General features: G+C 43.2%; 1 protein-coding gene across 6 annotated transcripts; it reads right to left on the reverse strand.

The window, feature by feature from the left end:
- Positions 1-1543: 1543 nt before the first annotated feature.
- LOC120048262 (arginine/serine-rich protein PNISR-like) lies at positions 1544-14288 on the reverse strand. Of its 6 annotated transcripts, none has more exons than XM_038994103.1 (12): positions 14241-14288; positions 13313-13434; positions 12957-13139; positions 11238-11482; positions 10979-11141; positions 10535-10728; positions 10194-10346; positions 6755-6854; positions 6052-6105; positions 5359-5544; positions 2361-3558; positions 1544-1884 (listed from the first exon to the last, which is right to left on the reverse strand). In XM_038994103.1, exons 2-12 carry the CDS (start codon positions 13398-13400, stop codon positions 1854-1856), a joined length of 2595 nt encoding a protein of 864 aa, XP_038850031.1. In that variant the 5' UTR covers positions 13401-13434; positions 14241-14288; the 3' UTR covers positions 1544-1853. The 6 variants fall into 6 exon arrangements, 5 of the variants coding, with proteins under 5 accessions (XP_038850031.1, XP_038850029.1, XP_038850028.1 ...); XM_038994101.1 differs by having other exon boundaries at positions 2361-3555; positions 10535-10794; XM_038994100.1 differs by having other exon boundaries at positions 10535-10794.
- Between the last annotated feature and the right edge of the window lie 208 nt (positions 14289-14496).

A 14496-nucleotide genomic window follows, 5' to 3' on the forward strand; every position in this document is an offset into this window, starting at 1 on the left:
TTATATGGTGGTTGGCAACCAACTTTAAGGTGCATTACCATTACCAACTGGACTGGAGTGTGGATCTCAGTTCATTTTTCAATCACCCACGTGGGTATATGCTCCTAAAAAACAATGAGGAGATGAGAGGCGGGACTTGCAGTACTTCAAGCGTCACAAATGGAAAGCATTTTGCATCGCCCGTGGACACGGCGTTAGCAGTGTGGTCCGCAGATCACCATGCGCAATGCAGAGCTTCGGCTGGATGTTCCAACATCTAGTGGAAAGCCTTCGCAGAAGAGTGGAGGCTGTTATTGGCAGCAAAGAGGGGACCAACTCCATATTAATACCCATGATTTTGGAATCAGATGTTCAACGAGCAGGTGTCCACATAGTGTATAACACTAAATCAAACACCGGCAGATGGCGATAGTTGTTTCAGCTGAATGGAGAAAGTTTTATGTAATAACTTGTCGGTCCACGGGGGATAAGTGTATAGCCGGCTGCATACCTTCCCTTTGGACGGTAAGATTAAACGAGTCAATATCGCCACCTACAGAAATTCAGGATAATATAACACAATCTTGGGTACTGCATTGTTGTATATTTCATACATAACATAAAGCTGAAATTGGACTGTGCCAGTAATATATACTGAACAAAAATATAAACGCAACAATTTCAACTCTTTTACTGAGCTACAGTTCATATTTCAATTGACTGATTTCCTTATAAATAAATTAGGCCCTAATCTATAGATTTCACATGACAGGGCAGGAGTGCAGCCATGTGTGGACCTGGAAGGGCATAGGCAAAAAGGCTGTATTAACATTACATTCTCTGGCAACAGCTCTGGTGGACATTCCTGCAGTCAGCATGACAATTGCACGCTCCCTCAAAATGTAGACATCTGTGGCATTGTGTTGTGACAAAACTGCACATTTAAGAGTGGCCTTTTATTGTACTCAGCACAAGACGCAGCGGTGTAATGATCATGCTGTTTAATCAGCTTCTAGATATGCCACACCTGTCAGGTGTATGAATTATCTTGGCTAAGGAGCTCATGAACAGGGATGTAAACAATATTGTGGACAAAATGAGAGAAAAGCTTTTATTTCAACTCTAAACACAACACTTTACATGTTGTTTATTTTTGTTCAGTACATATAAAATATGGTGAATTTGTAGTGTTCATATAGCTGAACTAAAACAAAATCCTCTTCCATTAGAATTTCTAAAAGACCATTCCAAATTATCAATATGAATTAAACGCAATTGATAATGGCATGTTATCAATTGCACTCAATCCAAATTACTGCAGGTTTAATGATACCCCTCAAAAAATCATATTAAAACAGTAATGATTTGAAAGTCAGTTGCACACATGTCAATCTTATTTTTATTTTAAATAAATGCATCTACTCCACTAACAAATGAGTGACATTCAACACTTCAGTCATGCCTTTAGTGTGGTACATAAATTGAGTTTCCCATGCAGTCCTGGATGAGTTCATCATCATCATTGGGGAACAGTTATACAGTAGACAAAGAAAATACCCAGAACAAGGGATCATTTCAGTTTTATTGGACAATTTACATTAATACGTTTATCATGTTAAGCTTTTTAAAATGACACATCTTTCCAAGATTCTACTGACTACAAAGCCTCCGTGCTTTGCATGATAGAAGGCAAAAACCTAGCATTCAAAATGTCCTGTTTGCCGACTTGCACTTAAAAATCACATATTTACAAAGATAGAAGGTGGGGGGGGGGAGTGGAGAGTTCACCTACACCGTTGCCTCTATAATGAGACAAGCCTGTTAAACTCATGGAATTTAAATGTAAGTGCACAGATCAGGGAGCCCTGCGCTCCTCAACGCCTGCGCCTGGCGGGAGACGTGGACCTGAAACAGAGACGCAAAGGGGAACATTAATGGTGCTGCACCACTCTCACACACTCATGCAAAATGACACACAGGCAAAATAAACACACACTCACACACCCCCACTGGGGCCCTGTTAACATCAGCTCATCATGAGGACAATATATTGCATTGATTCCTGAATGAACTTGGTCACTCTCCTTTGGGAAGAACAGTTACTACATTCAAACAAGGCACTCAAATGGATTGATATGCTGCACATGGCCAACAGTGGGCACTATGGAGACAGTCTGAGGAACAGAAACGTGGCTACAAATGGTTCCTATTTTTTTTTTAACACATCATGAAAATATTTATTATTTCACTGTGTAAGGTAGCCTTGAGCCCTGACAGAAAACAAGGAAATATTACTGGGCAGTAGGCCTCGAATACGACACGCACACAACAGAAACAACATGATACAACAGAAAAAGAGATGGTAAAAAATGGAATACTACCTTGATCGTGACTTAGACTTGTTTTTGCGGCTTGCCTTCTTACCAGACTTGTGAGATTTTTCCGTTGATCTTGAGCGACTACGTTTGGATTTCTTAGACTTCTTTTCCTTGCTAAGCTCGGGGGAGGGGGACCTGCTCGACTCCGAGTCAGAGTACCTCTTGCTAGATTTGGCAGAGCCCTTCTTGCTAGCCTTGCTACCCTGATGGGAGTGCTTGTCACCCTGAGGGTCTGTGTGATCGCTGCTCTCTTTCCTTTTCTTGGATTTGCCGTTGCTCTCCTCCGCCACCACAGATCTCACCTCCCTATCTTTCTCCTTCCCCCTCTCCTTTTCCTTCCCCCTCTCCTTTTCCCTCTCTTTCTCTTTGGCTTTCTGCTTCTTCCTATCTGACTCTTTCTCCTTCTCTCTCTCCTTCTTGTCGTGGCTGCCGCTCCGGTCTTTCTTCCTGTCCCTATCCTTGCTGGAGGCTTTCTGCTTGTGCTTGCTGCTGCGGCTGTCCCTGCGCTCCCTGCTCCTCTTCCTGTCTCTGTCCCTCTCCTTGTCCCTGCTCTTGCTGCGGCTGTGACTGTCCCTGCGCTCCCTACTCCTCTTCCGGTCTCTGTCCCTCTCCTTGTCCCTGCTCTTGCTGTGGCTGGCCCTGTCCTTGGACCTGCTCTTGCCTCCTCTGCTGACCCTTCGCTCTCGAGAGTGGCTACGGTTCCGGTGGCGGGTTAAGCGCTCTGTGCTGTGGTTCCGGCTGCCCTTCCTCCTCTCTCGGGCCTTGTCGACGCTGCGCTCCCCGTGACGTCTGTGGGAGCTGCGACTGTGGCTACGCAGGCCACCACCGCGGGCCCTGTGTGAGGAGGAGCGGCTGCGCCTCCTCTTCCTCCGGGGTGAGGAGGAGCGCGAAGAGGAACGTGTGGAGGTCGACGATGATGAGGAGAAGGAAGACGATTGGCTGCTGGCGCTGCTGGAGCTGGAATGGGAGCTGCTGCTGCGTTCGTTGCTGGGGGAACCACTGGTGCCCCGCCCTGCGCCACGCTCCTTACCCCGGCCCGCCTGCCTGACCTCGCTGATAACCTTAGGCTCACTGCGGGATCTGCGTCTCTCTGCTGTGGGTTCCGCCTCCCTCTCTCTCACTTCCTGTTTGTGGAGGCTCTCTAACTGGCCCTCGTCATAATCCCCCCTCTCTCTGCTCACTCTGTCCAGCGCCATCTCTTCTGGGAGACACACAGAAAACAAAACATTTGTTAAACTCAAAGACAACGTCACCACTGCTTATTGATCTTGCGTTTAGTTTAGAGGTCGACCGATTATGATTTTTCAACGCCGATACCGATTATTGGAGGACAAAAAAAGCCGATAACCAATTAATCGGCCGATTAAAAAAAATGTATTTGTAATAATGACAATTACAACAATACTGAATGAACATTTATTTTAACGTAATATAATACATCAATCAAATCAATTTAGCCTCAAATAAATAATGAAACATGTTCAATTTGGTTTAAATAATGCAAAAACAAAATGTTGGAGAAGAAAGTAAAAGTGCAATATGTGCCATGTAAAAAAGCTAACGTTTAAGTTCCTTGCTCAGAACATGAGAACATATGAAAGCTGGTGGTTCCTTTTAACATGAGTCTTCAATATTCCCAGGTAAGAAGTTTTAGGTTGTAGTTATTATAGGAATTATAGGACTATTTCTCTCTATACCATTTGTATTTCGTATACCTTTGACAAATGGATGTTCTTATAGGCACTTTAGTATTGCCAGTGTAACAGTATAGCTTCCGTCCCTCTCCTCGCTCCTACCTGGGCTCGAACCAGGAACACATCGACAACAGCCACCTTCGAAGCAGCATTACCCATACAGAGCAAGGGGAACAACTACTCCAAGTCTCAGAGCGAGTGACGTTTGAAACGCTATTAGCGCACACCCCGCTAACTAGCTAGCCATTTCACATCGGTTACACCAGCCTAATCTCAGGAGTTGATAGGCTTGAATTCATAAACAGCAGAGCTGCTGGCAAAACGCACGAAAGTGCTGTTTGAATGAATGCTTACGAGCCTGCTGGTGCCCACCATCGCTCAGTCAGACTGCTCTATCAAATCATAGACTTAATTATAACATAATAACACACAGAAATACGAGCCTTAGGTCATTAATATGGTCGAATCCGGAAACTATCATCTCGAAAACAAAACATTTATTCTTTCAGTGAAATACGGAGCCGTTACGTATTTTATCTAACGGGTGGCATCCATCAATCTAAATATTCCTGTTACATTGCACAACCTTCAATGTTATGTCATAATTACGTAGAATTCTGGCAAATTAGTTCTCAATGGGCCAGGCGGCCCAAACTGTTGCACATATCCTGACTCTGCATGCAATGAACGCAAGAGAAGTGACACAATTTCACCTGGTTAATATTGCCTGCTAACCTGGATTTCTTTTAGCTAAATATGCAGGTTTCAAAATATATACTTCTGTGTATAATTTTAAGAAAGGCATTGATGTTTATGGTTAGGTACACGTTGGAGCAACGACAGTCCTTTTCGCGAATGCGCACTGCATCGATTATATGCAACGCAGGACACGCTAGATAAACTAGTAATATCATCAACCATGGGTAGTTATAACTAGTGATTATGATTGATTGATTGTTTTTTATAAGATAAGTTTAATGCTAGCTAGCAACTTACTGCATTCGTAACAGGCGGGCTCCTCGTGAGGCAGGTGGTTAGAGCGTTGGACTAGTTAACTGTAAGGTTGCAAGATTGAATCCCTGAGCTGACAAGGTAAAAATCTGTCGTTCTGCCCCTGAACAAGGCAGTTAACCCACCGTTCCTAGGCCGTCATTGAAAATAAGAATGTGTTCTTAACTGACTTGCCTAGTTAAATAAAGGTGTACATTTTTTAAAACCGATTTTCGATTGTTATGAAAACTTGAAATCGGCATGAATTAAAACGGCCATTCCGATTAATCTGTCGACCTCTAGTTTAGTTCCCTCACCACGTGCGTGCTGCGCCTCCTGCGCTTGTCTCTCCTGCAGCTCCCTCTCCTTGCGTCGGAAGGCGTCTATCTTCTCCCGGATACGGTGGTGCAGCTCCTCCTCGTCTGTGTCGGAGGATTCGGACGCCTGGGCGCTGTGCTCCTCCTCGTTCTCACTCAAGTCCGAGCCATAGTCGCCAAGTCCACCTGCCACAACAGAGCCCCCAGCTTTTTGAGCAAGACCGCAGCAACTAGCCATACAACCAACCAAGCTTCCCGTCAAAGACGCAGCCACTGTCTATGTTTTCAACTTAACTACACACTTGAAACCCACTGACACTCCACTTACTGTGAGATGGCATGCTCTTTAGTGTTCTGATAAGAAATGACTTAGTAAGGCTAAGACACTCAAACTGTGCTGTGAAGGGTTGCAAAATTTCAGAAACGTTCCCCAAATTCCCAGTTTTATCAGAAGTCCCAGTAGAACAATTCCAGGTAGGAGGATTCCCTCACAGACAGCTTATTCCCTTCCAACTGGAATAAAAAATATATATTTTTGGAAATGTTTTGGGAATTTTGCAACCCTAGCTGTGAGGTGGACCCTTCCCTTCGGCTGCCTCAGTCACTCTTCTGAGCTACTAAAGCAGTGAGGGGACAGGGGTTTGAGCTCTGATTCTTACCCCCCCCGCCTGGAAGAAAAGAGGGGGAACTCACCAATGCCGATCAGAGAAGTCAGTGCACTTGACTGTGCCAGCTGTTTGGCAGGAGCTTTGATTCACATCAACAACAGGAACAACATGTTAAAACACATAGAGCCACCATAGAGACAGCCACCATAGAGAAGTCTCTAGAGAAGGGGGCACAGATAATGCACTATTCACAAGAGCGGTCTTTGGCCCCCAAAAAATAAAAAAGGAGACAAACGGAGAGAAGAGAAGGGGTTAACAAACAACGTCTGTCACACACATTCAAAGTCAACAGTTGGAATGGGGGATCAGAACCACTCTGTACTAATGCACTAGTGTCAGATAAACAGGGACAAGTCACTTGAATCTGATCTTTAGGTGAGCATTTGTTATGAAGTCAATGGGTTCAGAAACACAGTCATTCAGGAGGACCTTCAGGAGCAGGAACCAGGGAAAACCGTTTAGGTTACTGTTGTTTTGTTTTAAATACACCAGCTGCTCTGCTGTCTTTTTTACCAGGGACATTTTCTTTGTCTTCCGTTGCATTAGCAGAGAATGGTTGAAGATGCATATGATCACATTTTGAAAATACTCCCAAGTTTGCCACACAATTACCCTGACTCACGGAGATGAATTGAGTGACGTTTTCAGACTACATAAAACAGGCTTAAACATGTCTTTGTGAAAGGCACAGATGATGCGTGGGCTCGAGGAGACGGAGGTAAGCAGACCTTTGGTGGCTTTGCGGTGAGTCTCTTTGGCCACAGTTTGGATCTCTTCGTTGGTGACCTCCAGTAGGATTTCCGTCAGCAGAGTTTTAGTCACAATCATCTTTGGAGAGAAATGTGAGAAAAGGCTCTGACATGAGTTAATGTTAATCATTTGTTTGTCAAGAGGGCTATTTTTGCAGTCTTGAATAGGATGGTTCTTATATATTGAAAATAGTGAACAGGGCCACCAATTTCAGAGCTGCCATTTGAGCATCAGGGCTCTATAACATAACAGAAAAAAATGTATAACAAAAGACAAACCTCATAAGGCTGGGCGATATGGCCGAAAAATTATATATAGATTTTTTTTTCAAATTTATAGGCGATTCACAACATATACAGGTGAAGTCTGAAGTTTACATACACCTTAGCCAAATACATTTAAACTCAGTTTCATAATTCCTGACATTTAATCCGAGTAAAATTCCCTATCTTGGGTCAGTTAGAATCACCACTTTATTTTAAGAACGTGAAATGTCAGAATAATAGTAGAGAATGATTTATTTCAGCTTTTATTTCTTTCATCACATGCCCAGTGGGTCAGAAGTTTACACACTCAATTAGTATTTGGTAGCATTTCCTTTCAATTGTTTAACTTGGGTCAAACGTGTCGGGTAGCCTTCCACAAGCTTCCCATAATAAGTTGGGTGAATTTTAGCCCATTCCTCCTGACAGAGCTGATGTAACTGAGTCAGGTTTGTAGGCCTTTTTCAGTTCTGCCCACAAATCTTCTATAGGATTGAGGTCAGGGCTTTGTGATGGCCACTCCAATACCTTGACTGTTGTCCTTAAGCCATTTTGCCACAACTTTGGAAGTATGCTTGGGGTCATTGTCCATTTGGAAGACCCATTTGCAACCAAGCTTCAACTTCCTGACTGATGTCTTGAGATTTTGCTTCAATATATGCACATCATTTTCCTCCTCATGATGCCATCTATTTTGTGAAGTGCACCAGTCCCTCCTGCAGCAAAGCACCCCCACAACATGATTCTGCCACCCCCGTGCTTCACGGTTGGGATGGTGTTCTTTGGGTTGGTGTTCCTCCAAACATAACGATGGTCATTATGGCCAAACAGTTCTATTTTTGTTTCATCAGACCAGAGGACATTTCTCCAAAAAGTACAATCTTTGTCCCCATGTGCAGTTGAAAACCGTAGTATGGCTTTTTTATGGCGGTTTTGGAGCAGTGGCTTCTTCCTTGCTGAGCGGCCTTTCCGGTTATGTCGATATAGAACTCGTTTTACTGTGGATATAGATACTTTTGTACCGGTTTCCTCCAGCATCTTCACAAGGTCCTTTGCTGTTGTTATGGGATTGATTTGCACTTTTCGCACCAAAGTACGTTCATCTCTAGGAGACAGAATGCATCTCCTTCCTGAGCGGTATGACGGCTGCGTAGTCCCATGGTGTTTATACTTGCGTACTATTGTTTGTACAGATGAACGTGGTACCTTCAGGCGTTTGGAAATTGCTCCCAAGGATGAACCAGACTTGTGGAGGTCTACAATTTTTTTCCTGAGGTCTTGGCTGATTTCTTTTGATTTTCCCATGATGTCAAGCAAAGAGGCGCTGAGTTTGAAGGTATGCCTTGAAATACATCCACAGGTACACCTCCAATTGACTCAAATTATGTCAATTAGCCTATCAGAAGCTTCTAAAGCCATGACACAATTTTCTGGAATTTTCCAAGCTGTTTAAAGGCACAGTCAACTTAGTGTATGTAAACTTCTGACCCACTGGAATTGTGATACAGTGAATTATACGTGAAATAATCTGTCTGTAAACAATTGTTGGAAATATTACTTGCGTCATGCACAAAGTAGATGTCCTAACCGACTTGCCAAAACTATAGTTTGTTAACAAGAAATTTGTGGAGTGGTTGAAAAACGAGTTTTAATGACTCCAACCTAAGTGTATGTAAACCTCCGACTTCAACTGTATATCTAGTTGTTTTTTGTTTATGTTTTCTCCAAATAAACTTTGTTGCACAATTAAAGGTCCAATACATTGATCTAATGAATTCATGGCTTGTGAAATTATACCTAGGCTAAATGTAAAGCCTTCCACAACCCACTAATAATTTCAATATTTTATCAAGAGTGTAACTTGCTTTTCTGCAATAATAACTGATCTGGCGTTCAAGTCTGTCTATTAAAATGTCATTTTTGTTACAAATTTAACCAGAACCATGCATAATAAACATTCACTAAAAATGACTAACTTCTTGTAGCAGGCATTATAGAAAATGAACGCAGGTCTAAAAGAATGTCTCAAGCACAAGCCCACGTGCTAGTGAGTAGCTAGCTCATCTTTCTATTTCAAGTCAACTTGGATCTATTTTCTAGCTAACAATGCAGAACAGTTGAATTGCTATAAACACACGTCTGTCCGTCTCCAAATGTTTGAACAGCGTGCTAGCCTGTCCATTTTGTTCAGAATGGCATACCTTATTTCTCAGAATGAGAACAAATTGCCAATTTGTAATATAACTAGTGTTTTATGCTTATTGCAAATGTATAAAACACAGACTAGACAGTTAGTATAATGGTATTTGGCTAAAATGCTGCTAGTGATACCGCAATGCCACGCCTACATACTGAGCATTAATTTGTGAACCCTCAAATGATACTTTAGCCTAATTTGCTACATAGGTCATCTGCCTTTTTGGCAATTATTTTCCATTGGACAAAAGATGTAACCCACAAATATGTTGGCTTAGTTTTTTTTTTGCCAAACTAACAATGTCTAACTATATTTAAATTATTTGATTTGATTTCAACTAACTTATGTTTTAATTCAATTAATTAGTAGTCTACATGCAATTTGAGGAGTTAAGACATAAAAAGGTTATTGTTAGATAGGTTAACTTCTATATTACAGTAAAATAATGTGTTTCGGTGTCCATATGACCGATTCTGTCAGACCAAACCTCATATCGAAATAGTAAGTTGAAACCGCTTGTCAGAGAGGAAGAAGTGACCGCTCATGTTTGTTGTTGTGAGTGGCTGGCGGAGGGGCTTGGTGTGTGTGTGTAAACACAGAGGAAGATGCGAAGCGAGAGGTTTCGCTCTGTCCAAAATCAGCCCAATGCGTTACTATGGGCTTATTTTAGACATAAGCTTGTCACATGCCTTCCCGCCCTTGGGACGATTCCCATTGTTAGGGAGCAGACATGAGAATCTCGTCATTATATACAGATCTCTGGTGTAAATGGGAAGGTGCACACAGCACAGGAGCAAAAGAGACGGAAAAAAAGAAGAAGACACGAGTAGCCTACAAAAAAATAGATTCTTGCGATGCAGGCATTTAGAAGATTGCGCAAGAACATCAATTTGATATATCGCCCAGCCCTACACCCACCCCAATGTGTCAGAATGGTAGCTGTAGGCCAAAACTAACCAGCTGGAACTCTCTCTCCTCCTCGGTCATCTCTGGTTCGCTCTGGTCCTCCAGGGGAGGTGACGGGCTCCTGCTGGCCAGCTCCTGCTTCCTGGTCAGGACCCGGTCCTCATCTTCCCTCTCCTCTTCATCACCCTCTTCATCATCACTATCCTATTACAGGGGAGGTAAAGGGGTGGTAGGTCAGATATACAAAGACACGACAACAGGACCTCCTGAAAGTTCACCAGTGTCACAGTTTTACAGGAATATAATGAAATTATTTTGGGGATTTTTAAACTCATTATTCATAAGGTTAATGGGATTCATGACGCCATGGAAACAAAAAGGTTGATGCTTACAAATTTACTCTTGCGGGGTAAACGAGGCCCATCGCCTCCCTCGTCCACTGTGTCGCTCTCTTTGTCTTCATCTTTAGCCATTTCGGCACGCTGTTTCTCCATGCGCTCCTTCTCCAGCTTCTTCTGTTTCTCTCTGTCCATCTTCTCCAAGCCCTCTCGGATCCAGGCCGGCAGGGTGCGCCTCTTCACCGCATCTGAGAGGAGAGCCAGGTCATTGGATGATGTGTGTGCGTGTCTGTTTTCCTGCGTGCCTGGGAAAGCTAATTAAAAAAAGTAGAGAGCAACACTGAGATACAACATTTTGGATGGTGTGGGTATGAACGGCAAGAGAGTTGAAGCAACCCTGTGCCTCTGTTACAGCAGTAAGTGTCCAAGGATGAAATCCTGATCACCACCCATTTAATGAGGACGTTTTTGTACCAAAGTGTTGGTGAAGATGCTCACCGAGGGCAGCAGCAGGAGCATCTTGTTTGAGGATCTGGATGGGGGATCTCTGGCGGTCCCTAAATCCTGGGGGCCTGTCCCGTCTGTTCTGTGGGGGACCCTGCTGCCAGTATGGCGGGTGGAACCCTGTGGGAGTGGGGCCGTAGGTGGCAGCCGCCCCGTGCTACAGAGAGCGAGACAATGAGAAATGAGGACCATCCAAACTAGTTGAATGACAGAGCAGCCATGGAACTCTACTGTAAGTGTGTGGTGTGTGTACCTGATAATCAAACTGGTTTATGGCCATTGGGGTCATGGCGTAGTTGTCGGGCTGACCCCCGAAGCCGTGGCTGTTCTGGGGGAAGACCCTGTGGTGGCCTTCAGAGAACTCCAGACTGTCCTGGCTGTTGCTGTCCTCAGAGGGAGCCACCACATCCATAGGTCCAGTCCCCATGGGTCCTGTTCCTGGGGGGATCCATGCCTGGTCTATGGGAGGAGGAGGGGGCTGACCGTGCATCCCCCATTCTGTAAACAACACAAGTGCATTGTTATTGTTCATTAAGATCTCTCTAACTTTTTAGGGATAGGGGGCAGCATTTTCACTTTGGAAGAATAGCGTGCCCAAATTGAACTGCCTCCTACTCTGTCCCAGATGCTAATATATGCATATTATTATTACTATTGGATAGAAAACACTCTGAAGTTTCTAAAACTGTTTGAATTATGTCTGTGAGTATAACATAACTCATATGGCAGGCAAACTTCCAAACAGGAAGTGGAAATTCTGAGGCTGGTCGATATTCAACTCATCGCCTGTTCAAATCCCTGTAAGATATGGATCTGTTTGCACTTCCTATGCCTTCCACTAGATGTCAACAGTCTGTAGAACGTTGAATGAAGTTTATGCTGTGTTGTGAGGCCGGATGAGAGGGGAATGAGTCAGTGGTCTGGCAGATTGCCAGTTCCTGGTCACACGTTTTCCTCATGATATCGTCTTGCACTCCATAACTTCTACAGACACGAAGGAATGCTCCGGTTGGAACGTTATTGGATATATATGATACCAACATCCTGAAGATTGATTCTCTACTTAGTTTGACAAGTTTATTCGACCTGTGATATAACTTGAAGTTTTCTTCCGACGTTATGCGGGACTTGCACGAGCGTTTGGAAATGTGTACTAAACGCGCTAGCAAAAGTAGCTACTTGGACATAAATAATTGACATTATCGAACAAAACAACAATTTATTGTGGAACTAGGATTCCTGGGAGTGCATTCTGATGAAGATCATCAAAGGTAAGGGAATATTTATGATGTAATTTCGTATTTCTGTTGACTCCAACATGGCAGATTATTGCATGGTGTGCTTTTTCCGTAAAGTTTGCATTAAGAACAAGTGTATCTTTAATTCTATGTAAAAACATGTATCTTTCATCAAAGTTTATGATGAGTATTTCTGTTATTTGATGTGGCTCTCTGCAATTTCTCCAGATATTTTGGAGGCATTTCTGAACATTTCTGATGTTTATCTTTCATTTGCTGTATTGTGTGAAAGTTACATATGTGTGAAAGTTACATATTTCAAAAAAATATTTTTGAATTTCCCGCGCTGCCTTTTCAGCGGAATGTTGTGGGGGGGTTCCGCTAGCGGAACGTGTGTCCTAGAAAGGTTAAGCCCACCAAAAGGCTTGTGTTACAAGAGACCATTCAAAAATCAAAACGTACACTTGCAGTCAAGCTATTCTAACATTAAACTACTGGACTGCAGGGGAACTAAGTTGATTGGGGCACAGCTATGTTAATGTGGTGGATGTGAAATTCGCCCATGACATGTTTGTTGGAGTACATCGGTAACGTCACACCATCCCTGAGATATAAAGACAAATTATGTACAGACTGAGCATAGCAAGCATGATGGTTTTGCAACGTGAGAAAACAGATCACGGACATAAGCCTTGCATATTCTCCATCCCCAGAAAATTATGTTTAGAGTTTACCAGGTTGCCACATTCTGCCAAAATTGGTGTCACCCTGGAAGGAGCCATGGTTATTGGGCATCACAGGATCCATGCCAGGGATGTCCTGTCCATTAGGATGAATGTTCTGCTGGTCCACTGTAGGGCCTGTAGACTCTTTCTGAGCAATCCAGGCCTGGGCCAGTGCTGCCCAGTCCACTTGGCCTGCACAACACAGAAAGACAAGAGAAGCATTGCTTGGGGTGTCATTTTGTAAAATTGTAAATAATGCAATGATTGAGCTGTCATTCTGCATGGTCAAAGCAATGTTACACCAATCCAATCTTGGATCATTTCCACTTGAACAGAGCTCCATGCATACAGGTGATGTCACCCACTTGGATCTTGCTGGTGCTGGAAGGACTGCATCCACTGCTGCTGGTTCATTGGCCATTGTGGCCAGGGCTGTCCACCCTGGTCCCACATCTCTCACCCTGTAGTTCCTACGCCTGGAGCCTGCCTATGTGGGACAGAAGCATGATATGACAGTATTGTGAGTGAATAATGATATTCTCAATGTGAACTGTAATTATCATGATGAATAGCCGCGGTAGGACGTCATTGTAAAATAAGAATTTGTTCTTAACTGACTTGTCTAGTTAAATAAATATAAATAAGTGTTAGCAAGCTAGTTATGTAGCCAGCGGTTGTTTAGAAATCAGAACGGCTAGAAATGGCTTCGGATCAAACAAGTAACGTTTGTTTGATATCGATGCAGATGCTTTTTGTTGACAGTACAGAAACCAGCTAATAAAAAAGCTAAGCTAAATTGCTAACCTTGATAGCTAATTGAGATCTGCGTAATTGTGGCTAGCTAGTGGGAGTTAGGGACATGAATGTTCGTTAGCTAAGTTAGCTCAGCTGGCTATGGATGTTTGCTGGGTGGTGCTAGCTAGCGAACGTTTGCACTTCATGCTACAAATGTATTTAATTTACATTGCATGCACTTAATTTGTGATATCTATTTAGATAAAATTATATAACGTGAGCATGTTTATCTAAAGTATTGTGCATTACTCGTCTGCTTCTTCAGTCAATATTTTCCAAATTCCCCGGGCTCAGTGCGAAATTAAACTGGCTAACGTTAGCCAGCTAACACTTAGCTAGCGTCAGCGTGCTTGTTTTCAAGATTTAGGTTGGAAAGTAAAAACATTGCTAGCTATAGTTTGGAATAATGCTTCAAAGGACAGCAGCTAACATCATCTACTATAGCATCAGGAGAATGGACACAAACTAAACATCATAACACGCTTGAGCGATTCCCACCTCTCGAACTTGGTTCTTCTTCACCGTCGAGCACTCAAAATGGCTACGACCTGGAAGTAGTCTGGCTGACAGCCACAGAGGCAACCCTCGTCACAAACCATTGTGGGCTCTATGGGGCCAAAAGTAGGCCTACTGATAGTAAATTAGGGCCAAATATCATATTGGACCGATTTACAAGTTTTCTCTCTGAAAAATGTAGTTCATTTAATCTGATTGTCATAAGGTTCCATGACTTTGTCCACACAGGACATCTGAA

The sequence above is a fragment of the Salvelinus namaycush genome, chromosome 5, assembly GCF_016432855.1.
Source record: "Salvelinus namaycush isolate Seneca chromosome 5, SaNama_1.0, whole genome shotgun sequence".
Lineage (NCBI taxonomy): Eukaryota > Metazoa > Chordata > Actinopteri > Salmoniformes > Salmonidae > Salvelinus > Salvelinus namaycush.

What these genes read in the sequence shown, in the direction of transcription:
- LOC120048262 (XM_038994100.1), bottom strand. Translation starts at nt 13,400, where the DNA reads ATGTGGGACCAGGGTGGACAGCCCTGGCCACAATGGCCAATGAACCAG. An exon ending in TGGCAGAATGTGGCAACCTG is followed by an intron (nt 11,483 to 12,956) that starts GTAAACTCTAAA and finishes TGTTGTTTACAG; the next exon opens with AATGGGGGATGCACGGTCAG. An exon ending in AGGAGAGAGAGTTCCAGCTG is followed by an intron (nt 6,855 to 10,193) that starts GTTAGTTTTGGC and finishes TTCTCTCCAAAG; the next exon opens with ATGATTGTGACTAAAACTCT.